Source organism: Phascolarctos cinereus, unplaced genomic scaffold (genome assembly GCF_003287225.1).
Source record: "Phascolarctos cinereus isolate Bilbo 61053 unplaced genomic scaffold, phaCin_HiC Scaffold_5;HRSCAF=322, whole genome shotgun sequence".
In the NCBI taxonomy this organism is placed as follows: domain Eukaryota; kingdom Metazoa; phylum Chordata; class Mammalia; order Diprotodontia; family Phascolarctidae; genus Phascolarctos; species Phascolarctos cinereus.
Window position 1 is genome coordinate 233693942 of NW_027555958.1, and position 25438 is coordinate 233719379.

General features: G+C 42.9%; 1 protein-coding gene and 1 pseudogene across 1 annotated transcript; both read left to right on the forward strand.

Annotated features, from left to right (window-relative positions):
- The first annotated feature begins 625 nt into the window (after window positions 1-625).
- On the forward strand, window positions 626-1145 carry LOC110217160 (snRNA-activating protein complex subunit 5 pseudogene; annotated as a pseudogene).
- A 2806-nt stretch (window positions 1146-3951) lies between these two features.
- On the forward strand, window positions 3952-24913 carry UNC5CL (unc-5 family C-terminal like). The gene is given in 9 exon segments (XM_020999355.2): window positions 3952-4060; window positions 4063-4383; window positions 6148-6448; window positions 12651-12913; window positions 13887-13988; window positions 14307-14377; window positions 19531-19631; window positions 19807-19920; window positions 23162-24913. Coding segments are annotated over 9 exon segments (1584 nt in total). The 5' UTR covers window positions 3952-3987; the 3' UTR covers window positions 23400-24913.
- Window positions 24914-25438: the final 525 nt, after the last annotated feature.

The following is a 25438-nucleotide window of genomic DNA, read 5'->3' on the forward strand; positions in this document are numbered from 1 at the left end:
TATCTCTTTGTTCATGTAGTCTTTCCTGATCCATGCCTTCTTCCACTCTTGTTTGTACCCCTTAATAGGATCTTAGATTTAGAGCTGAAAGGAATTTTAGAGATTGTCTAGTTCAATCTCCTCATTTTTTGAATGAGGAAACATAGGCCTGGAGAAGTTAAATGACTCATACATTTAACTGGATTATAATGTGGTATAAACTGGACTATCATACAGGTAGTAACTGGATATGGCAAGATTAGATCCCACCACCTCTGTCTTCGAAGCCAGAGCTATTTCCATTGTACCTTCCTGACTCCTGTGAGGATCAAATGAGATAATATTTTAAAGCAACTTAACTCAGTGTCTGGCATATAATAGGTTCTTAATAAGCTCTTGTTCCCCTCCCTCTTTTGCTTCCCTCACTCTTTCTTCCTATCTGGATCACCAGTGACCAGTGCAGTAGGGGTGGGGGTGGGGGTGGGAGAAAGCAGGGATAGGTGGGACATTACTAATGATGATGCATTAAAGTCTCCCTAGAGAGAAATGAAGAGAAGTCCTCTAGGAGTGTTTAGCATTTCTCTTTTAGAAATACAAAGATTCGGCCTGAGAGAGGAAGGCACGGTGAAGGCCTCAAGCAGGCAACATGCTGAGCTGGCTGCAGGAGCTCTGCAAGGAGGAGGAGACTCTGCTGCGAGTGAAGGCGGTGCTGCACGACCAGCTCAATCGGCTCAAAGTTGAAGAGCTGGCCCTTCAATCAATTATTAGCTCCAAAGAAGGGGAAGGGATGACCCATTCTTCACCTCTAACAGAGGAACCAGAAAATATCTTGGTGCAGGTAGATAATGAAACTTCCATCAATCAAACTGAATTACAGCTAAGCACAAGAAACCATGCTCAAGAAGAAGAGGAGGAGGAGTAGGAAGAAGAAGAATCTGATTCCTAAAGGAGAAAGGGAAAAATCAGAATTATTTATCTAAGTTAATTTTAAGATTCATGAACTTTCTCTGTTCAAAGAAACCATTTCAGTACAATCATTATGGCCTGTGAACAGGGAATGAAAAACTCTCAAAAAATGCACTATTAAAATGACACCATAGCCCATTGAAGCTTCAATGCTGAGTTAAAACAAAAATTGACCATAGGTAGGAAATTGGAGGATCTATATTTTACCGTTGGAAAAAAAAAGTCAAGTTCATATAAGCTAGTCAAATTAGATACATATACATCCTAAAGGTAAAACTCCATGTGACATTCTATTGAAATACTCATGTATTTGCAACCAGCAAAGTTTAATGTAAGCTAGCCTTTCATATTTTTCTAATATATAAAGACACAGCATTGAACTCCCTTATGCACAGAGCAAGGTCATGTTCTAAGTTCTAGAATCTAATAGACGGAAAGGTGAAGAAGAGATATAATGGGATTCAGCTTCTCATATAGAGAGGGTAAGCTGTTTGAATGGCACACGAGATGTTGCTTGGTGTGGTTGTGACTTTATCTTAATTTGAGTTTACCACATTGTGGTAAAATGTGGTCAGAGTCAATTTTAGATAAAAAATGCTGTCTACAGGATACCAGAGGAGAAGAGCCAAACCATGTTCTTGTAGAATACATATTATAATAATAAAATTGAATTGTTTTAAAAATCATTTTTATATTTAAGGAAATATGCCATGTTTTTAAGATGTCTCAAGATGAGTGGATTTGTTTTTACAATAAAAAGAAAATGCTAAAGAAAAAAAAAAGGAAATACAAAGATTCTGCCCCTCTGCTGTCAGGGTTAGATATAAGATTTTTGAAAAGGGCTAAAGGTCTGGGTAGTGGAGAACAATATATGATGGGCCATGGGGAGAGGGAACTGTGGAAGAAGTTAAGTTGTTGTGGTAGAAGACTTAGGAACCTGTATCTAGGTGGGGCCAGAGATAGGGCCTGCTGGAAGGGGTGAGAAGGTGTGGTTTGGGGGGAGTGGGGGAAGGGCAGATTCCAGAGCTCTGGACTGATAAAATGAGATAGGGTGGGAGGGTTAGAGCTGTAGGAGGCTGTTTCCCGGTAACCTCCACCAGATTCTTGGTCTCGAGTTCTCAAGCTGTTGTACTGTATGGACTGTGCCATTCCAGAAGGCAAAGAGGGGGAGACATCTCTGTTTCTCTGCCCTGTACAAGGAGGGTGGGCATCCTGAGAGGGATAGGCTTCCTTCAGTATCTCTGCATTTCTCTGCACACTGCCAATCAATTAGCCCGGTGACTAATCGGCCATCTAGTGTAGAGTACTAGTGTGTACTCCCATACCATGGGAGATGGAAAAGAAACTAAGAGGCACAAAAATCTAGCAATCTAGCTTGGGAGACAAGGTGGACAAACATAGAAGGCACATGTAGAACAAAATACTAAGTGGTGTGTAATGTGAATTCTTAGAAGTAAAAATCACTGGAGATGGAAGTAATTCTGGAAAGCTTCATGAAGAAATTGAGATTTGAACTGGGCTTTTAAAGATTGGGGGGTCTGGGGGATTAGGGTAGAAGGGGATTAGAAAGTGTGCCTGAGTGGGACCAAGGAAGGAAACAGGTATTTTTAAGTGCCTACTGTGTGCCAGGCACTGGGCTAAGCCCTATACAAAAATCTCATTTCGATCTTTACAAAAACCCTAGGCAGTAGGTGCTGTTATATTCCCATTTTACAGTTGAGAAAACTGAGGCAGACAGAGGTGAGGTGACTTGCCCAGAGTCACTCAGGGAGGAAGCATCTGAGGTCAGATTTGAACTCAGGTCTTTCTGACTCCAGGCCCCCTGCTGTATCCACTTTGCCAGCAGCTGCCTTAACACCAGCCAAAGCAGAGAAACAGCATATAAAGCACTGAACCTGTGGAGAACGGGGGAGGGGCTTGTAAGGGGCTTGTTCTGGCCAGAGCAGAGTGTGCATATTGGGGTAAAGCAGGAGGTAAGACTGGTTAACTGAGGTGGAAAACCACAGACACAAGTTTAGACTTCATTGGTTGCCTATTGAGCACAGAAGTAATCATCATTCAACAATTTTTTTTGGCCAATTCTTTATTTTTTCAATTCTTCTTTTTTTTTTTTTGCTAGGCAATGAGATTAAGTGGCTTGCCCAGGGTCACACAGCTAGTAAGTGTTCTGTGTCTGAGGCCAGATTTGAACTCAGGTTTTCCTGATTCCAAGGCTGGAGCTCTATCCACTGCGCCATCTAGCTGCCCCCTATTTTTTCAATTCTTAAAAAAGTAAAATAATTTTAAAAAATGAACAAAACCCTATTTACCTCTCCCTTCTCTACCCTCCCCTAATTGGAGAGAAACAAAATTTTTCTAACACATATGCATAGTTCAGCAAAACAAATTCCTACACTGACCATATCTAAAAATATATCTCACTTTGCATTCTGAGTCAATCACTTCTCTGTCAAGAGGTGGGGAGCAGGTGTCATCGTGGGCTTTTTACAGTCGTGGTTAGTCATTGTATTGATTCGAGTTATTAAGTCTTTCCAAATTGTTTGTTTCTACAGTATTGCTGTGATAGGAAAAATTGTTTCCCTGGCCTTGCTTACTTCACTCTGTGTCTCTTCAAATGAGTCTTCCTAATCTTCTCAGAAACAGTCCCTTTCACCATTACTTATAGCACAACAGTATTCCATCATAATTATATAGCATACTTTGTTCAAAACATTGTATTGGGACCTAATAGAAGCAATATTTTAAGTGAATTCATCAAGTAGTCATATACCTTACATGTGTGACCCTGGAAAAATCAGTCTAACTTGGGCTTAATTTTTCTTATCTGCAATAAGAGAGTGTTGGTGTAGATTGCAGGGCCCCTCTAGGTCTAAATCTGTAATCCTGTGAATTGATCCCTACTCCATTGGCACAAAGCCCAGATCCTGAGGGAAAATGCTGCTGCTTGGAGTCTAGGACTGACCCGTTGTCTCTCCCAACAGGTCCTTGGCCCCTGTCAACCTCCTTGCCTCTCTAGGAGTGCGGGAGAGCCAGCAGCCACTGATGCATTTGCTTGGGAGTTTCCTCCAGCAGAGCTTGCCCCTCCAGCTCCTGTTGCTGGTGGGGGTACCTGTGGCACTGTGCTCCTGCTGGTACAGTGCCTTTGTTGGGGCTGCCCCAGAAGCAGGCACCAAGAGAGGTCAGAGGCCCCACAGGATGTGGAGGAGCCAGTCCCTGAGCCCTTCTCCTCGCCAGAGGATGATGCCCCAACGCAGCATCCACCAGCCACCCTGACGGAGATGGCCAACTTCTACCAGGAGCTGCTCATGCCCACTGAGGGCCGAACTGTCATCCGACAGCTGATGAACAAGCTCTTGGTGTTTGCATGGCGTGAGGTGGATCACCAAGGGGGCTGTCTGCTGCTCAAGGACATGGGCATCTCTCTGTTCATCCCACCAGGTAAGGGACCCATGCCTACCTGGGCACACTGGCTCTGCCCTGTTCTTTCTCCCCCTCCTTTTTCTGCCTCTCCTGGTTTCCCTTCTTGCTTTTACCTTACCTCCTACCTACCTTGGGAATGGATTATACTCCTTGCTGTCTTTCTACCCCATTCCCTCTATGCACCTTCCAACACTAACTACTACCCCTGGCTAGGTTGTCCTTTTACTTCTCACCAGGTGTGTGACTTTGAGCATGTCATTTGGCCATTTTTAAAGCCTTGGTTTCCTCCTCTGTACAATGAAGGGTTGAAATGGAGAACTGATAATAATAATAATAATAATAATAATAATAATAATATCAACTGGCATCTATATAGTACTTTAGTTTTCAGAGCACTGTCCAGACATGATCCCATTAGAGCCTCAAAATGACTCCATGAGGTTTTACTATCCCATTTTACAGATGGGAAACCTGAGGCAAACCGAGGTTAAATGACCTGCAAGAGGCACCAGAGCTAAGAACTCCCTGAGATGGGATTTGAATCCATATCTTACTGACTGTAATTCCAGCACTCTGTCCACTAGGCCATAAGACTTCTACAGGTGACCTATATGGTCTCTTTCAGGTTAAGCATCTTGCCTCCTGCAAGGAGAGACCAGTGTCACTGGATAAATGAGTACATGGGGGAGTGTCAGGTATAAGAAATAGTCAAGATGTGAGTTGATGAAGACCTACAATAAAGTCATAGCAGTGTCAGAGGAGAGAAGGTGGCTCAGCAGCAACCCTTAGCAACAGACTGGATAAGGTGGGGTGAGAGAGAGTTAGGGGTTCAGGGCAACACCTAGGTGGTGAGCCTGGTTGACTGGGAGGATAGTAGTGTCTTTGACAGTAATAAGGAAATTCGGATGGGGGTGGGGGAGGGTTAGGGAGAGAGCTACCGAGTTCAGCTTTGGATATTTTGAGTTTAAGGTGTTTATGGGCCATCTGGCGTGAGATGTCTAGTAGGCAGTTGGAGATGTGAGAGTGGAGAGAGGTTAAAGGTGGATAAGTAGATTTAAGAGTCATCAGCATGAAAATGATAATTGGGTGGATTGGGGGGATGGGAATGGATGAGAGATGCTTACTAGCTGTGTGACCTTGGGTAAGTCACTTAACAGCTCTGTGCCTCAGTTTCCTTGTTTGTAAAATGGGGATAATAATAGCATCCACTTCCCAGGGTCTTCCTGAGTTTAAATCTACCCTCAGACATTTGCTAGCTGTGTGACCTTGGGCAAGTCACTTAACTTTTGTTTGCCTCAGTTTTCTCATCTCTAAAATAAAGATAATAATAACACTTGCCTCTCAAGGTTTTTGTGAGGATGAAATGAGATTTGTAAATGAGAAAATTGTAAAAAGTGTTGCAACTTTTAAAGCTCTCTATAAATGCTAGTTATTATTATTATTATTATTATCATTATTATTATTATTATTATTACCTCCTGCACACAGGAACCCAGGCTTTCCTACTGTTGCTGCCTGACCTCTTAATGTTGGGTCTCCTTTCTACTACCTCTGTTCTTTCTTTCCTTGCTCCCACCTTTATAAGACTTCAGCACCTGTTTCTGTTCCTTCCTTCAATGTGTTAAACCTCCCTCTTCTCCATCCCTCAGACAGCATGACCCCTGACACCGCAGTGCCTTACTCCTGGTGTAACTAAGCCCCATCTTGATTTCACCTAGCTTTAGCTTTGCCCTTCTCTTCTGCCCTTGCTGACTCTTCTACCCTGTGCTTTCCTTTTCCTAGGGGCAGTAGCTCTGGGACGCCGGGAGCAAGTGTCCCTGACCCTGGTGTGGGACCTGACTGATGCCCCGTCACTTTTGAGTAGCCAGGCCTTGGTGAGCCCTGTAGTGGCATGCAGCCCCCATGGAGCCTCCTTCCTGAAGCCCTGCACTCTTACTTTCAAACACTGTGCTCACAACTCCAGCTATGCCTGTATCTATTCCAGCAGCACTGCCCTACTCGATGACAAGAACTGGAAGCCCCTGGGACAGCCTGGGGCTCACACTTCGAGAGATGAGTGTCGAATCCCCCTCTCCCACTTCAGGTAGGGGTGGTCATCTGCTTTATCTATTCCTTGCACTCCCTCTCCCTGCTAAATCAACTGTCCCCCTAACAATTGGGACAGTGTTACTCGATACAGATTATCCCAAAAGTCTTAGTGTTATTTTTAGCTATTTAAGCTTAACACTGCAGAAAGACTTTTGAGATGCTTGGTATATCAGTCTGGAGAAGGGAGAGGTTAGGACCAACTATTGATAGATTCAGAATTTGAACTTTTAAAGATCTATTCACTAATAAGAATCAACCAACCAGTCAATAAACATTTGTTGAGAGTCTACTATGTGCCAGGCACTGCATTAAGCACTGGGGATCCAAAAAGAGGCAAAAGACCATTCTTGCCCTCAATGAACTTGCAATCTGACAGAGGAGACAACAAGCAAACAAATATTCACGAACAAGCTATCTACAGGATAAGTAGGAAATAATTAAGAGAAGGAAGGCACTAGAATTAAGAGGGGATGGGAAAGGCTTTCTGTAGGAATTGGGATTGTAGCTGACACTTAAAGGAAGCCAGAAAAGCTAGTAGGTGGAACTGAGGATAGAGAGAAATCCAGGCATTCGGGACAGCCAGAGAGAATGCTTGGAGCCTCTGAGAGATGCAGTCTTGTCTGTGAAAGAGCCAGGAGGCCAGTGTCACTGGATCAAAGAGTACATGTGGGGGAGCAAAAAGCTTCATTAGTCCTGACACGTACCCATAGGCACACCCAGACACACAGAGACATTCATTCATTCGTTAATTCAGAAGCATGAGTTCTGCATTTTGTATATAGAAATAGTTTCTCATTCTTAGTTCTGACCTCAGAGAGAAGTGGTAGATTTTCTCTCTCTGTGTGTGTTAAGGGGGTAGGAAATGGTAGTGTTATAATGTGTTCACTCTGGATGAGATTAATAATTGTTATTTTTTAATTTTCCAGTTTCTTTATTTTCTGACACCTTGGTAAATTAGTTTTTTTTCAGAAAACTTTCATATGCATATTAACAAGATATTTTCATATAGCCTCTACACACTCTCTCTCTCTGTATGTATGTGTATATTATATATATATATATATATATATATATATATATAAACAATGAGATAGATCCATTGTATTGTATATAATATATCTGAATCATATATAATATGCAAATATATGAAAATTTATGTGTATATTATGTACATAGATTCTCATATAGCTCCTTTATTGATACATATATATGTATATTATATGATGTGTAATATATAATGGGGTAAGGATTGCCAAGCCCTTTGCAGGGCTGCTTTCTACCTTTGGTGCCTACCCGATTCACCCAACTCTCACCTGTGACTCCAACAAGCTATAGCATGTGCATTAGCCACACACTGGAAAACTTGGCACATGAGCTAAATCGGGTTGAGGGTAACTGACAAACCTTAAACCTGGTGTTGTATTAGGGGGGTGTCTACCCTAAGCATGTGAAGACTTCTCCCAGAGGAATGGGCAGATGAGAATGATTTGTTCCAATAGCCACGAAGGTGGTGGAAGCAGGCGTTGTGGAGCTCTTAGAGCCTGGTTAGATATCAAAGACACCAAGGTCATCTACTGCATTCCGAGCCATTGCCAGTTGTCTTGACTTTTGTCTTGCCACTGGATTTCCATGACTCTGGAAGAGAGAGTGAGGCAGACCAGTCTCTGCCTCACTTAAATCCAATTTATGCACAAGTCAAAAGATATCACCTGAACCATTTTACCATTTTTATCTACCTCAAAGTCACAGGCAAGTGATGAAGTAGCAGGTACGGATACACTGGGAGCTGTAGTCACAACCTTGCACACAAGCAGTCCAGGCCATAGGGTCATCTTTTCACTGGACTGAAGCAGCAGTGGGATTTGACAGCTCCCTGGGGGTCTGAGCAGCATTGTTTTTTGTTGTTGTTTTTTTTTTGGTGAGCCAGTTGGGGTTAAGTGACTTGCCCAGGGTCACACAGCTAGTGAGCGTTATGTGTCTGAGGCCACATTTGAACTCAGATTCTCCTGACTCCAGAGCTGGTGCTCTATCTACTGTGCCACCTAGCTGCCCCCTAGCTTTTTTTTTTTTTAAAGAATTGTGCTGCCTACCTCTGGGCATAAGGAAAGGGCTAAAAAAGGTGCCCTAAAAGTTGTCTGCTTTATCCAATCCTGACCTGCCTGCTGTAGCAGGCAGGGATCCCACCCTACAGTTGAAACACAGAACAAATGTACAGAAACTTTTGTGAAGATAATTCCACTTACTCTCAGTACATGGAATATGCACACATATTATGGACAACATGCAATCCAGTTAACCTGAAAGATGAGCAGCTTTTGTTGCAGGAAAACTCAGCAGATGTCACATCTAAATAGCAGCCCTGAGTGAAACAAGGCTAGCAAATGAAGGCCAGCTTACTGAAGTTGGAGATAGATACATGTTTTTCTGGAGTGGTTGCAGTGAAGGGGAGTGCTGTGAAGCTGGTATATGTTTTGCAATCAAAACTAATCTAGTCAACAAGCTTTTGGGTGGCATACAAGCTTGTGATTGTACCTTGTAGGAAAATGCCATGCCACCATCATCAGTGAATATGTTCTCACCATGATGAACCCTGATGAGGTCAAAGAAAAATTTTATGAAAACCTGGAGACCCACATCAGCAATGTGCCAAAAGAGGACAAGCTTATAATTCTGGGTAACTTTAATGCCAGAGTAAGCACAGACTATCAGACATGGCAGAGAGTCCTTGGGAAGAATGGAGTCAGAAACAGAAACAGCAAAGGGTACTTACTGCTGAAGTCTTGTGCATCTCATGATGTTCTCATCACTGACACTGTCTTCCATTTGCCTAAACGTAATAAAATTTCCCGGATGCACCCTCGCAATGAACATTGGCATTTCATAGATTATATTGTTGTAAGGATATGAAGCAGAGAAGATGTGAGAGTGATGAAGGCAATGTGTGGCACTGAGTGATGGATTCATCATAGATTTATCCTCATAAGCTAAATATTCACATTCACCAAAAGCAGTGGCCCCAAGGCAAGATGGCTAACACAAGACTTAATGTCAACAGATTAGAGCTCTCCTCTGAGTGTGAACAGTTTGTTGCTAACTTGGAGGGAAAGCTGAGCCAACACGCAATTGGCAACAGTGGAGTAGAAAAGGAGTGGGTAGCTTTCAGATATTTGGTGTGCAGAACTGCATTTATTCATCTGGGTTAGAATACTTGCAAACATCAAGATTGATTTGATGAAAATGATGGGGAAATTCAGAAGTTGCTAAATGAAAAACAAGAACTCCACAGGATTTATGAGCAGGATAGTTCATCTATCTCTAAGAAGGCAGCATTCAGTTCAATCAAAAGTAAAGTGCAAGAGAAGCTTAGAGAGACGCAAAATTCTTAGCTTAGTAAGAAGGCAGATGAAATTTAGTTTTACACTGATAGTAACAATCCAAAGCCCTTTATGATGCCCTGAAGGCTATTTTTGGGCCAAAGACCTATGGTGTATCTCAAGTACTCAGTGCTGATGGAGCCACATTGATTAGTGATAAGGACAAGATCCTGCAGAGGTAGGCGGAACACTTCCATAGTGTTCTCAACAGACTGTCATCAGTCAATGTTGAGGTCAGTGACTGTATACCTCAAGTTGGAGTCCATTTCTCTCTAGTCAAATTTTCAACTGAAGAAGAGGGTCTGAATGCCATTCAGCTCCTCTTGTGTGGCAAAGTGCTTGATGATGATTCTATTCTAGCTGAGATTTACAAGGCAGGGGATACATTGCTCATACAAAAGCTGACTGGCAAGGGGAGGTTATTCCCCAGGAGTTCAAGGATGCCTCCATTGTCCATCTCTATAAAGGAAAGGGAAATAGGTTGTCCTATGACAATCATGTGTGGGGTCTCTCAGTCATTACTGGCAAGATTCTTGCAGAGTCCTTTTTAATAGGATAATCTTTCACTTGGAAGATGGTCATGTATCAGAGACAATGTGGCTTCAGAAAGGGCCAAGGAGTGGTTGATATGGTGTTTGCTGCTGGACAACTCCAGCAGGAATGCCAGGAGCAGAACAGAGTCCTGTACACAACATTCATCAGTCTGCCCAAGGCCTTTGATACTGTCAGTTGTGAGGGCTTATAGAAAATTATGGCAAAATTTGGTTGCTTGGAGAAGTTCATCAGTATTGTACATTAATTTCATGAGGATGTGCTTGCCCGGGTTCTGGAGAATGGATAATGCTCTTGTACTTTCCCACTGGAGTGAAGCAGGACTGTGTGCTTACCCTATGCTTTTTAGCATGATATTTTCTTTGAGGTTGTTGGATACCTTCAACAAGCAGAGAGCGCAACTCTTATGGGCTGGCCGTGTTGTTTGAATGCCAAAAGTACCTTTGCCTAAAATACTATTTTATGGAGAGCTCACATGAAGCAAACACTCACAGGAAGGTCAGAAGAAGCAATACAAAGATTCTCTCAAGGTCTGTCTGAAGAACTTTGGAATCAGTTGTGAGACATGGGAGGCACTGACACAGGACTGCCTAGCATGGCATGCCTGCATCAAAGAAGGTGATGTACTCTATGAGCAAAGCAGAATTTTAGTAGCTCAAACAAAACGTGAGATGTGCAAATTCAAAGACAGTTCATATGGACTATTTGCGTCTGACTTGTGGTAGAGCCTTTTGAGCTTATATTGGTCTGATCAGCCACAGTCAAACACACTGCGTCTTGACTGCAACACAGCGATGTCATTTTGGTCCTCTTTGAGAATGATGGACAACAACCAGAATATATAATTTGTGCATCTATATAATATATAAATCGATATAATATATATGCATCTATATGTAATATGTAATGAATGTATATGTGCTTGTGGTTATTATTAACAAATATAACTAGCATTTATATTGTGCTCTAAGGTTTTGCAAAGCCCTTTAAAGCACCCATTATCACATATGGTTCTCAAATATCCCTGTGAGGTGAATGCTATAGATATCATCCCCATTTTATAGATGAGGAAACTGAAGCTCAGAAAGGTTGAACAAGTTGTCTGTAGTTGTACAGTTAAGTATCAGAGTTGGGATCTGAACCTCGGTTTCTCCTGACTCTAAACTCATTGTTGCTATATCACACTAACTCCCTGGTGACTTCCATGTTGTGTTAACATAATGAACTATTGCAGTTAGACAAAACAACTCATAATTCAGTGTTGATTCCTTAAAGCAATGCTGATTTTTCAGTTGACTATAATGATCAAATAGATTAATGTATTCAGCTCTTGCCTATTTATGTCCACAATCACTCCCTGTGTGCTCCCCCATCTGCCATCTGTCATCCTTATCTGTCTTTTTTCCAGAAATGACTTTCCTCTGTTTTTTTTTTTTGCTAGGCAATGGGGTTAAATAACTTGCCCAGGGTCACACAGCTAGTGTTATGTGTCTGAGGCTGGATTTGAACTCAGGTCCTCTTGGATCCAGGGCCGGTGTTCTATCCACTGCGCCACCTAGCTGCCCCCTTTCCTCTGTTTCTAATCTTTCCATCTTTCTGTCCAGAAGTATCTACCTCCTCACCCCTTTCTTCTGCCTTATTCTCTCTCTGGTTCCTACTTCTCTTCCTCTTTCCTCGGTGACATAGTGGTGTTGTTCTCCACCTCTCTGGAGGAACTAGCTGAGTACACATGCCCCTCCCTGCCCCATATGGATGAACTGACTTCCAGCTTTTCATGAGTCACTCCTTTCCAGCACTGTCCTTCCTGACACTCCCTCCTCCTTGGTCTCCTCAGGGCCTGACTTCCTCCTTCCCATTCTGTCCCAACCTTCACAGACACTGTAGGTAGGACTCCATTACTCTAGCACACAATGCTAGATCTGGAAATGACCTTAGAGGTAGATCATTTAGTCTAGCCCCATCATTTTACAGAAGAGGAAACAGGATGAATTTCTTTCCAAGATCACACAGCAATTTAGTGGCCAATATGGACCCTCAAACCATGTTCCTGGACTCCAGATCCAGAGACAATTCCATCAATCTCCTTGTCTCTTTCACCAGTTGGATCTGGGTCTGAAATATGTTACCTCCTGCCTGTGTTCTTTTGCCAGTCTCCTTTGTTACAGATACCCTCTTCCTCACCTACTCCCAGCATTCCTCTTCATCTCCCCTCCTTTGGCTATTGCCATCCAAACAACACAGATATGCCCATCTTTTCCCTTACCTCTTTAGTCTCTATACCTGCGTGCTGGAGGCTCCCAATGAATATGATGCCCGAAAGTGGTTGCAGCTAGCTGTATTCTGCTCAGCCCTGGTACCAGGACAGTCACACCTACAGCTGCGTGTCTACTTCCTCAACAACACACCATGCGCCCTGCAGTGGGCAATGACCAATGAGGAGCCCTATGGTGGGCGCCTCCGTGGGCCCTGCCAACTCTTTGATTTCATGGGGACTCGAGGGGACCAGTGTCTGAAACTCAAGTACATCTCTGAAGGTAAAGTGGGACAGAAAGAAGAGGGCAGTGATACAGAACCGGGCAGCATAGACAGAAAGAACCAGTAATAGAGGCAGCCCTAGTATAGTATAAAGTGTTCTGGATTCAGAGTCAAGGGCCCAAGATTCTAATACTGACTCTGTTACTTAATATCACAGTGACCTTGAGCAAGTCAGTTTACATTTCTCAGGTTCCCTCTATAAAATGAAGGGACTAGATTAGATTATCACTAAGATTGTTATATTATATTATTAAGGAACCTCTCAGTTCTGTGATCCTTTGAGGGTATTGTGGATACTAAGTGTGGGGTGGTAGTAGGGAGACTTATTCACGATGGGACTATAGAGATAAAGGAGTAGACACTGGAGGAGACCTGGAGAGTCCAGGAGAGAGATGAGCATATATTGCTTTCTGGGATAAAAGAGCTTTGTTATAAGGAAATCTAATCTTGGGGCATTAAACCCCCCCTCCATGGGAAACTCCATGTTCTTCATTTCCAGGATATATTTCTGATTCTTAGAAAGTAGTAGCTTCAAGAAAGGCCAACCAACCATTCTTCTTATTTGCCACTTAATTTTGCCTGTTTCTTCCTGCTGCTGTTCTCCCTGATTATGTCTCCTGAATTTGATGAAAAAGAACTTGGAAGGACCAGCCTGAAAAGAAGGATATAGGGGTCAACTGACTCTGTATGTGTATGTATTTCTCTCTCTCTCTCTCTAGAGAGAGACTCACTATGCTTTTCTAAACCAAGGATTGAGTTGGTGTTAGGATCGAGGAATCCCTGGTCTTTTTCACTCTTCTTATGAATAGATTGAAGAAGCTATAGATAGTAGCTGAGGGATGTGCATGTGTGTGTGTGTGTGTGTGTGTGTGTGTGTGTGTGCACACGCACATACAGGCACACATGCCCTCCTCCCCATCTCAACCCTTGCCCACAGAGTGACCTGCTTTCCTCTGCATCCCCCAAACCCAGGCTGGGAAAATGTGGATGACAGCAGTTGCCAGATGGTACCCTACCTCCACATTTGGCATGGAAAGTGCCCCTTCCGCTCCTTTTGCTTCAAGAAAAAAGCAGGTAACCCAAAAGCCCATCCCTTTCCCTTCTTCATCATTTCCAGTAGCGTGTCTTGAAGCCCTTGAGCCCCAATTGTATCAGCAGAGAAATATAACAGGACCTTTGTAAGTGAGGAAAAATAGACAGGCCCACAGATTCTCTAGTTCCCAGGTCCCTAGAGGAAACCCTTCAGAACTTGAGTCCTCCTAGGAGCTGAAAAGCAGGACTAGAGGAGGGTAGGGAGGGTAAGGAAGATAGGATCTTCTACTATCCTCCTCCTCATTCATCCACTTTGGCCCCTATCCATTTCATCACCTGTTGCTTCCTGTGCTCCCTTAGGAACCGATGAGTACGAAGATAATGCAGCACTGACCAGTGAAATTATCGTCACTATGCACACCTTCCAGAATGTGAGTACCAAAGAAGCAGTGTTGTCAGGGAAAAGGAAATGGGAAACCTATGGGACTAAGGGATTTGGGAGAACAGAGTGAATATGGTTTTGTTAACATAATTAAGCAAATGGAGATAGAGTCCTTTAATGATTTCTTGTCCACAAGCCCTGAAGACCAGCAAGAGAATTTATAAAACATTTAATTACCCTGCCAAGCCATAGGGTGGGATTACACTTCCTTTCCAGGTTGACTTTTTAATTCAAAGAGAAGATATCACTCATCTTCAAAATAAAGAGTATGAAGAGATTGGGTAGACACACTGGTAGTAGGTATTAGAAATGCTGAGTAGGGTTTCAACAGAAGACATGAGGTGAGTGGGAGCAGGGTTAGATTTTAGGCCAAGCTAAACAAGCTGTAGTTTAGGGCCTCACATTTTGAGGAGCCTCTATGTCCATCAGGTATAATGGTATGAGTCCCTGTGTTTTAAAATAGCTTAAGACCTCAGCTAGGAGTTTCATCTGGATCTGAGTGGGAAATAGGAATTACCAGGGAAAAGGAGGCAAAGATGGAAGGGATTCCCCTGAGTTCAGTCTAGGACCTTGAGACAGGGAATTGAGGGGTATGTGTGTGTGTGTGTGTGTGTGTGTGTGTGTGTGTGTGTGTGTAGTTGATAAAGGAGTTTGAATTCCCTTCCCTTCCCCAAGGCTGACATTCACTGGCTCCCACTTGCTTCTTTCCTTGGTATCTGAAAGTCTATGAATCAGTCTTTGCCTCTCACTTTCTATAGGGGCAATGAACAAACTTGAGGCTGGCTCTCAAAGAACCCTCCCCTACCCCACCTGCCAAATACCCCCTACTTTCCTAGGAAGAAGAGAGCACAGGGGAAGAGGTCCTGGGCTGCTTGCCTCTTTTGGCATAGTGGCACCAGGACTGGGAAAGGGAATGGATGAGCATGGGAATTCCATCAAGGTACAGCTTCAGCAGGTTCTTATTATTCTTGTGTTTTCTCTTCTTAATCTGTTCTCCAGATCAGTTGTTTTTCTTTTTCTAAATTTATTTTTAGTATTTAACGTTCACTTTCATAAAATTCTGAGTTTTAAATTTTCTCCCCCTCCCTCTCCAAGACAACATGCAATGTGATATAGGCTGTACTTATACATTCATATTAAACATGATGTAAAGAATTAGAACTAATGGAAGGAACCACGAGAAAGAAGAAACAAAACAAAACAACAAAACAAAAGGAGAGCAAATAGTATGCTTCCATCTGCATTCTGACTCCAAAATTCTTTCTCTGGATGTGGATAGCATTTTCCACTGTGAGTCTTTTGGAGTTGTCTTAGATCTTTGCATTGCGGAGACGAGCTAAGTCTATCAAAGTCAGTCATGCCACATGTGTACAATGTTCTCCTGGTTCTTCTCATTTCACTCAGCATCAGTTTGAATAAGTCTGTCCAGGTCTTTATTTATTTATTTATTTTAAAAGTTTTAGGCAGTTGGGGTTAAGTGACTTGCCCAGGGTCACACAGCTAATAAGTGTCAAGTGTTTGGTCTGAGGCAGGATTTGAACTCGGGTCTTCCTGACTCCAGGGCCGGTGCTCTATCTACTGCACCACCTCACTGCCTCCTCTCCAGATTTTTAAACAATGTACTGTAGGATTACGATTTTTAATCTACTCTGCTATCTGCTTCTGTTTTATGGAAGAGTTCATCCCATTCACATTCACAGTTATGATTACTATCTGTGTCTTTCCTTCCATCTTATTCCCCCCCCATTTATGCCATTCTCTCTCCTTTCTCCTTTTCCCTTCTCACTAGAGTTTTGCTTCCGACCACTGCCTCCCTCAGTCTGCCCTCCCTTCTATCAGCCCCCTCCCTTTTCTTCCCCTTTATCCTTACTACTTCCCTTCCTTCTATCTACTCCCTCCCTTTTCTTTCCCCTTTCCCCTCCTACTTCCTATAGGGTAAGTTAGATTTCTATGCCTAACTGATTATGTTATTCCCTCTTTGATCCAAATCTGATGAGAGTAAAGTTCAAACTATGCTCATCTCCCTGCCTTCTTCCTGTCTACTGTAATAGGTTTTTGTGCCTTTTCATGTGATGAAATTTACCCTTGTCTGCCTCCTCCTTTCCTCTTCTCCCAGAATAATCCCTTTTTACCACTTAATTATATATTTTTTTATCATCATATCAAAGTCAACTTATATCTATGCCCTCTGTCTGTGTATAACCTTTTTAAATGGTATAATAGCAATACAATTCTCAAGAATTACAAGTGTCATCTTCCCTTGTAGGGATGTAAACAGTTTGCCCTTATTAATAACATGTTGTTTCTTTCTGTCCTGTTTACCTTTTTATGCCTCTTTTGAGTCTCATATTTGAAGATCAAATTTTCTGTTGAGCTCTGGTATTTTCATCAGGAAGATTTGCAAGTCCCCTATTTTGTTGAATGGCCATCTCCTCCCCTGAAAGATTATGCTCAATTTTTCTGGGTAGTTGATCCTTGGTTGTAATTCAAGCTCCTTTGCCTTATGGAATATATTCCATGTAATGCTGCAAGGTCCTGTGAAATCCTGACTGTGGTTACATGATATTTAAAGTGTTTGTTTCTGGCTACTTGCAATATTTTCTCTTTGACTTGGTAATTTTGGAATTTGGCTATTATATTCCTTGGCATTTTCAGTTTGGGATCTCTTTCAGGACATGATTGGTGGATTCTTTCGATGACTATTTTACCTTCTGGTTCTAGGACTCTCGGGGCAGTTTTTCTTAATGATTTCCTAAAAGTTGCTGTCCAGGCTCTTTTTTCATCATGGTTTTGAGGTAGACCAATAACTTTTAAATTGTCTCTCCTGGACAAGTCAGTTGTTTTACCAATGAGGTGTTTTCCATTTTCTTCTATTTGTTCATTCTTTTGTTTCTGTTTGACTGATTCTTGATCTCTCATACAGTGATTAGCTTCTGCTTGCCCAATTCTAATTTTTAACAAATCATTTCCTTCTGTTAGATTTTGTACCTCCTTTTCCATTTGGTCAATTCTACTTTTTAAGGAGTTGATTTCTTCAGTGCACTTCCCCCCCCCCAATTTGACCAATTGTACTTTTTTTTTTTTTAGGCAATTGGGGTTAAGTGACTTGCCCAGGGGCATGCAGCTAGTAAGTGTCAAGTGTTTGGTCTGAGGCCAGATTTGAACTCAGGTCCTCCTGACTTCAGGGCTGGTGCTCTATCCACTGTGTCATGTGAGTGCCCCTCAATTTTTTAAGGATTTGTTTTCAATAGTCAATTTTTATCCTTCCCTTTCCAAACTATTGACTCTCTCTTGCATACCTCTCATTTCCTTTTCTAATTTTTCATCTACCTCTCTTATTTGACTTTAAAAATCCTTCTTGAGCTCTTTTGGGAAGGCTTTTTAGGCTTGAGACTAGTTCATATTCCCCTTTGAGGTTTTGGATGTGGGTATATTGACAATGTTGTCCTCTTCTGAATTTGTATCTCAATCTTCTCTGTCCCCATAATAAGAATCTATGGTCATTGTCCATTTCTGCTTTCTGCTCATGGTGTTTGCCTGCTTCCTGGCTTTTAAAGTTGAGCTCTCCTGCTGGAGAAGAGGGGACACTGAGCCACACTTCTTGTGCTAGGATCCCGGAACCTGGACACTGGCTTTGTGTTCTGGGGCCTCAGGTGCTGGCAGCTGGAGGCTGTAGAGGTCTGGCAGCTTACCTGGTGCTGAGCTGGGGTCAGCAAGCGTGGAGCTCTTGGGGTAAGGGTGTGGATTTTGGCCCTGGAGGGTGCCTGTCCACCCAAATGTTTGGCTGCGGGAGAATGCTGGTGTATATTTTTCTGAGCTAGTGTTTACCAGTTCCCCTTCCTGTGCTGAGGTTCTTGGAGTGGTCCTGGTGTTGGTGCTTGCCTGTTCCAGCACTCTGGGGCTCAGACTTTCCCCTTGATTAATGGGAAAGGCTCCCCCAGAGAGAGAGGGACCTTTCCTGTTAATCCCCCAAGCTTTCTGGGCTACAAGACTGCCGCACCCTGTCTTTCTGCTGGCTCAGTTATTCCAGGATTTTTCCTAGGGTGATATTTTCTGGGCTTTCAGAGGTCAATAAGGGAGAGTGAGAGTGACTTACTTCTTACTCCACCATCTTGGCTCCCGCTAGTCCAGTTGTTTTTCTAATGAGATGTTTCACATTCTCTTCTATTTTTTCACTCTTTATGTTTTCTTTCATTATTTCTTGGTCTTTTAGAACTTCAATGGCTTTCTCTTGCCCAATTCTGATTTTCAAGGAGTCATTTTCTTCCTTAAATTCTGGATCTCCTTTTCCACTTGGTTGACTTTCTTTTCATAATACCCCTGTTTTTCTTGGATTCTTCTTTTTTTAAATTTTTCTGAATCTCTCTCATTTGATTTTTAAATTCTTTTTAAAGTTCTTCTATGAATTCTTTTTGGGCAGGTGACCATTTAATGTTATTTTTTAGAGTAGGAGAAGCTTTTTTTTTTTTTTAACTTCAGTACCTTCCTCTGAAGACAAAACCCACTCCTGGAGTATGGGGTATGGTGCCTCTGGCCTCAAATCCTTCTTCAGTTCTCCTCTCTGGCTTAGAACCCAAACCAAGAATTCTGCCCTCCTATAAGTGCCCACAGCCAGCACACCCCACTGCTTCCGCACTCACTGGGTGTGTGCTGGTTCCTTCTCACCCAGGGCTGTGTCTCCAAGGCACAGCTGGTGCTAGCATTCCTCCCCTCATTCCCTCAATCTTCCCTGGCTGAGACACCCAACTCCCCACATTGTCCTGGAGTTGAAAGTTCCTTTGGCTGGGCCTGAGGCCACCTCCCAGCCCAGCTAGCCCCAGGCCTCACCACTTGTTTCAGTGGAACTAATCTGGAGGTGTTTACTCTTCACAGGGACCAAACCTCAATCCTGGGATTTTTCTTCAGATCTTCTGTGATTATTCCAGGAGGACCACTGTTCTGCCCCAAATCTTGTTTATTTTTAGTGCTCTGTGTTTGCCCTGAGGTACTATTTCATCTTGTTTGTAGGGGAAATCTGGAGAGCTTGGAATTTTCTGACCTAGTCTGCCATCTTTCCAGAATCCTCTCCTCAGGATTCCTTTGTCAGGATTTCTGAGCCCTGTTCTCTGTTTCCCCATGTTTTATATTCCTCTCCTGACTCAGGGCTTGGAGACCAAGTACATGGAAATCCTAAGGTTCCAGGCATCAGAGGAGGAAAGCTGGGCAGTGCCACCTCCAGTCTCCCGACCTGCCCCATGCAACAGGTGAGGCAAGAGATTGGTGGGAAACATCTAGGATGCCAATTTGAGGTTCTTGTTTCAACCCTGTAGCTTCCCCAGGAGTGTTGGGAAGAGGTTCTATGCTAATTACGGAGGAGCCAACAACTTGATCTAGATTCCCTCTCCCCTCCCCCCAACTACTTACTGTCTTTTCCCTCAGGCTGCCTCCAGAGCTCTTTGAGCAGCTGCAGATGCTGTTGGAGCCAAACAGTATCACCGGCAATGACTGGCGCAAGCTGGCATCCCTTCTAGGGCTGTGTGGCATGAAGATCAGGTATAGTGAAGGCTGTGGAAGCAGCCTTATCTAGGAATGAGAATGAGGAGGTAGCTGGAACTGGATGGGACACATTTTTGAGTCTAGGCACATTACCTGGGGGCTCAATTGGTTATGGGTGTACCCTCCTTTCCACTATGTACCCCTTACCCCCCCCCAAGGGCAAATCAATTAGCTAATCACAAAATCCATGCTGAGCATCTAACACATTCATCCTTGGCCCAGGCACCCTTGAGGCAGTGTGCTCAGTGGAAGGAAAGCTGGCTCTGGAGTAAGAGCATCTGGACTAAAACACCACCTCTAACATATGTCTTTGGGCAAATCACTTAACCTCCTTGGGTCTCAATTTCCTCAACTATAAGATGAGAGGTTGAGGTTATTTGGCCTCTGAGGTCTTTTTCAGCTCTAGATCTATGAGTCTTTGAAAATATAAATAGAAAATACAGGCCCTGTCTTCTGGGAATTTACAGTCGATTTAGGGAGACAACTGAGTCCCAGGTCCAGGTTGGGGACATTTCTTTTCTAGGAATGAGACAGTTTATGAGCAAGAAACCCCATTTAAAGAATCCATGGTCAGGGTTGGATGACATGGACCCTGAAGTGTCTCTTCCAACTCTGATCTTTCATGTTTCTGTAACAAATACACAGAGAAGAATCAAGTGCTACATCAGTAAGGCCCTACTTGTAATCACTTTGGGAGACCAAAGTGGCAAGAGAACATTGTAAACTTGAGTGCTCAGGGAAAGCTTCATGGAGAAGGGTGGGTTTGAGTTGGAGTGAGGTCTTAAGTGTGGGTAATAACATTTATATTGTCCTTATGAAAGTTCTTCATAAGCCTTATGTTACTTCAAGGCATCCTCACAGTAGCCCTATAATGTAGGTGCTATAGGTATTATGTTGCCCATTTTACAGATGGGAAACTGAGGTTCTTAGAGATTGAGTGACTTGTATGTGGCAGCGAAGCCAAGCCAAGTGTCTGAGGTAGGAGAGACCTGGGTTCAAATCCTGACCCAAAGTCCATTGCTGCACCCACCACATCACATCAGATAAGCAGCACAAACGAAAGCATTGAAGTAGGAATGAGCCTGGCATATGTAAGGACATTGATGAGACCAGCTTGACTAGAGAAACATGTTCATTCTGAGGAGTCCTAGAAAACCAAACAAGCATTAAGGCACAATTGGGGATCATGGACGCTATTGAACTCCAGATGAAAGACTTGATTTTTTAGTCAAATAGGGAGCCACTGAGAACTTTTGAGCAGGAGAGTGACATAATGATTTTTTTTTAAAGAAGTAGTAGTAGATGACTTTTAGTGGTCTATCTGATGGCTTTTTGAGAGGAATTGAGGGAGACAAAACTTGAAGGCAGGGAAATCGTTATAATAGTCCAGATATTATCTTTGCGACCTTGGAGAAGTCCTTCCCCTCCTTGGCCTCCAATTTCTTTGTCTATAAAATGAAGTGATTTTTTTAGGTGAATTTTCATGGTTCCTTTCAGTTCTAAACCTGTGACCATCTGAGGTGATAGCGTCTGCATGAATGTTGTGGCAGTGGGAATGGAGAAGGGGTAGATACAAGAGGCAGTTAGGTGGGCAGTGACTAGAACTCTGCTAGGCTTAGATTCAGGAAGATCTGAATTCAGATCTAGCCTCAGACACTAGCTGCTTGATTCAAGTCCTGTAACCTTGCCGTGCCTCTGTTTCCTCATCTGTAAAATGGGAATGATAATAGCACCTACCTCCCAGGTTTGTTTCGAGGAACAAATAGATATTCGTAAAATGCTTTTCAAAGTGCTGTGTGTTAGCTATCATCATCATCATCATCATCATTGTTATATTTGATATAATCATAGCATTTTAGGACTGGAGGGAGATTTAGAGGTATTCTAGGTAATAGCCTTCATTTTACAGATGAGGAAACTGAGGGAATATAAAGACCAGAGAAGGGATGTTACTTGCCTAAAGTCACGCAGCTACTTGGTGGCAGACTCTGGTCTAGGTGCCATTTCTCCTTCTTGCCAGTTCAGAGTTCCTTCCAGTTTATGACACTAGCTCAAAGCATGAAATGTCAAGATTGAGGGCTTATGTAATGATGAATCTCAGTTCCTTGAAGTCAGAGACTATTTTATATACATACATGCATACATACATATATATACACATACATGCATATACACGTAAGTATGTATTATGCATGTATGTATTTATCTATATCTATATGTCCATCTACATATCTCTCTATATACATATCTATCTATCTATCTATCTATCTATCTATCTATCTATCTATCTATATGTGTACATATATAAGGTAGACCTGGATGGCCGAGGCGCAGTCCAGTCATATATATATGTACATAAGTCAATATATATATATATATGTACATATATATATATATATATATATGTACATATATATAAAATCTTTGAAACCCCAACCTAGCGCACACACACATTTTATATACATGCACAGATAATGATAACATATAATGATGAATCTAAGTTCCTTGAAGTCAGGGACTATTATCTGTCTGTCTGTCTGTCTGTCTGTCTATCTATCTATCTATCTATCTATCTATCTATCTATCTATGTATCTATCTACATAGATCTTTCTATACATACGTATACACACATATATGTAGATATAATTTTGAATCCTCATGCCTAGCACAGAACCGGGCAAACAGGTACTCGATTAATGCTTATTGAATGAGATGACAACAATAAAAAAATAGCCGATCCCCAGGTATACATTCTTTTTAATTTTACAAAGCACTTCACATATGTTATTTCATTTAAGTCTCTGAGCAATCCAGTGAGATGTTATTATTTCACAGGAGAAATGGACTCACAGTGAAAATTGCTTAGGGTCACACACAGCCAGTAAGAGTCAAGGGCATGACTCAAACCCAGCTCTTCTGGATTCCGAATCCAGCCCTCTATCCCGTCTTTGGAAGTTAGGCCATAGTCTTATTGACCAAAAGCCAGAAAGAACTTCCGAAGTCACTTAGGACAAACCCCTCATTTTACAGATGAGGAATCTGAGGCCTTGAGAGGTGAAATGACTTGCCCAGGGTCACACAGATAGTGTCAGAGGTGGGATTCCACTATAGCATCAGCTTAGAGGTAAAGCTGGGAGGCAGTCACTTCTCTGAGAGGGTATAGAGGAAGAACAAGGGACTGGGATTAAGACTTGAAACCTTTCTCAGCATCCTCTGACTCCTGTTCTCCCCGGGCAGGTTCCTGTCCTGCCAGCGAAGTCCAGCAGCTGCTGTCCTGGAGCTGTTTGAGGAGCAGAATGGGAGCCTCCAGGAGCTTCACTACCTCATGACGTCCATGGAGAGACTGGACTGTGCCTCGGCCATCCAGGTCTACCTTAACAGCAGGCAGAACCGACCTTCAACACCATCAGGCACTCAAGCCATTGCCCACAAGACTGAGTTCGGTGAAGACCTGGAGCTGGACGTGAAACTTTGAGCCGAGGCAATAGCTATACTACCTTCCCTAGGGTAGCAGGGCTGGGCAAAGCTTGGGAAGGGGCTCTGCTTTCAGAATCCCTTTCTCCGGGGGCTTTAGGTTGGACACCTGGGCAGTTTTTCCTTTGGGCCTCAGGGAGTGAGACATCTACCACCAACAGGTTGGTCCTGGGGCTAGCACCAGTGTACCTTTGTCAGGAGATATCAGCCCTTTTCTTAGTTACTCACTCACTGCCCTCTGAACTGAGCAGGGGACTGCAAAATGGGATCAGGGAAAGCTACCCTCCTTGCATCCCACTCCTCACTTTATATTTCCACTAACCACCAAAATCAGGGAAGGTTTGGAGAGAAGCAAGACAGCTGGGGCATGAAGATCTTTCAGGCTTGGCCAAATTCTTCTCTGCAGACCTTATCTCCTCAGCAGCAGCAGGGTGGAGATAATAGAAGCCTAGCCTAAATCCTCCAAGTCTCATCAGCCCCTGGACTATTAGGGGTGGAAGGCACCTTAGATATCATTTCACTCTACTCCCTCATTTTATACATGAGGAAACTGAGATCTGGAGAGTTTATGGAACTTGTTCAGGTGATGGCCTATCGAGAGGACTGAAATCAATAGCATTTTTTTCAGTATCTAATATCTATATGGCAATATGCCAGACACTGTGGGGGAACATGATAAAAATAGAAAATCAAGTCTCTGCCCTTCTGGAACCCATGATTCTGGTTGAGATGGTGAGGCCAACAGGATTGAAACTACAGCAAACACCACAGATGCAGACAATTAACACTCTGAGTTCAGAGGACTAGTTGGTGTGGGGATGAAGTGGTCCATGAAGGCTTCTTGCAGGAGGTTGAATTTGAGCCACACTTTGAAAAGGGGTGAGGTAGGATTAGAACACAGGGGAGAGAAGAGCAGAAGAAATTCTAGGCAAGTCAGAAGAACATGGCCAAAGGTGTGGGGGCAGGATTGAGTGTGACATGTCTGGGTTCGTGTGAGAGGACTACCCTGTTAGTGAAGGTGAAGGGAGGGAAGACAAGAGGAGATCCAGAGCCTTGACCTCACCTGCCTGCCCAGCTATTTCTGTTCCATCTTTCCACAGCTTTCAATCTCTGTACCTCTTGATCAGAATGTTAGAAATGGAAGGGAAGTTTAAGGTCATGGTATCTAATCCACTTATCACTGCATTATAGATTTAGAGCTGTTCCCCTCTGTTTCTCCTTTCTTATCTGTGCCTATATCTCTGTCTCAATTTTTTCTGTCTCTCTGAAATTCCCAGCAGACAGTGTTTGTGTGTCAAAGTTCCCCAAAGGCTATTTTTAAAAAATTGAGAAATGGGTAGATATTTTAATCATACCTAAGAAAAAGGGTTAGTTTAAAAAGATATGTCTCTGGCTATGGAATGAATCCAATCTAGTACTGGTAATTCTTATGGCCTAATGGGTGCTGAGTTGGCCAAGGACAGGCAAAGCATCTATTTGGCAACAAATAGTTTGGCTTTCCGTTGTACTTGAACAAAATAAAATGATGTTTTCTTGCAAATGTTTGTATTATTATTATTATTATTATTGTTATTTTGGTGAGGCAATTGGGGTTAAGTGACTTGCCCAGGGTCACACCGTTATGCGTGTATATTTTCAAAACAAATGTGAGACCGTGTAAAATAGAATTAACCAGCCCATGTGTAACATGAATATATAGATTGAAGTGGAATGCCCTACCCCTAAGTCTTGGGGAGATCATCATTCCACCTTTGTGGGGACCAGAAGCTCATCTGTACCTAAAAATCATATCCAGCCATTACCTATTAGATTTTTTAAATCTAGAGATAAGATTCTTTTTTTGACAGGGCCAGGAAGGGTCAGAATAAAAGCTATTTTCTCTCATTGTTCCGGGCAGAAGACAATCACACCATAATAGTCAGCTCTTAGCAGTCTCTGTGGATTAGGGGCTGGGAATTAAGGGATATTTGGGGATGCAGTCTCCTTCCCACAGGTTTATGGCTCTGGGATACTCTTAGTCTTCATTCAAAGTCTGCCCCT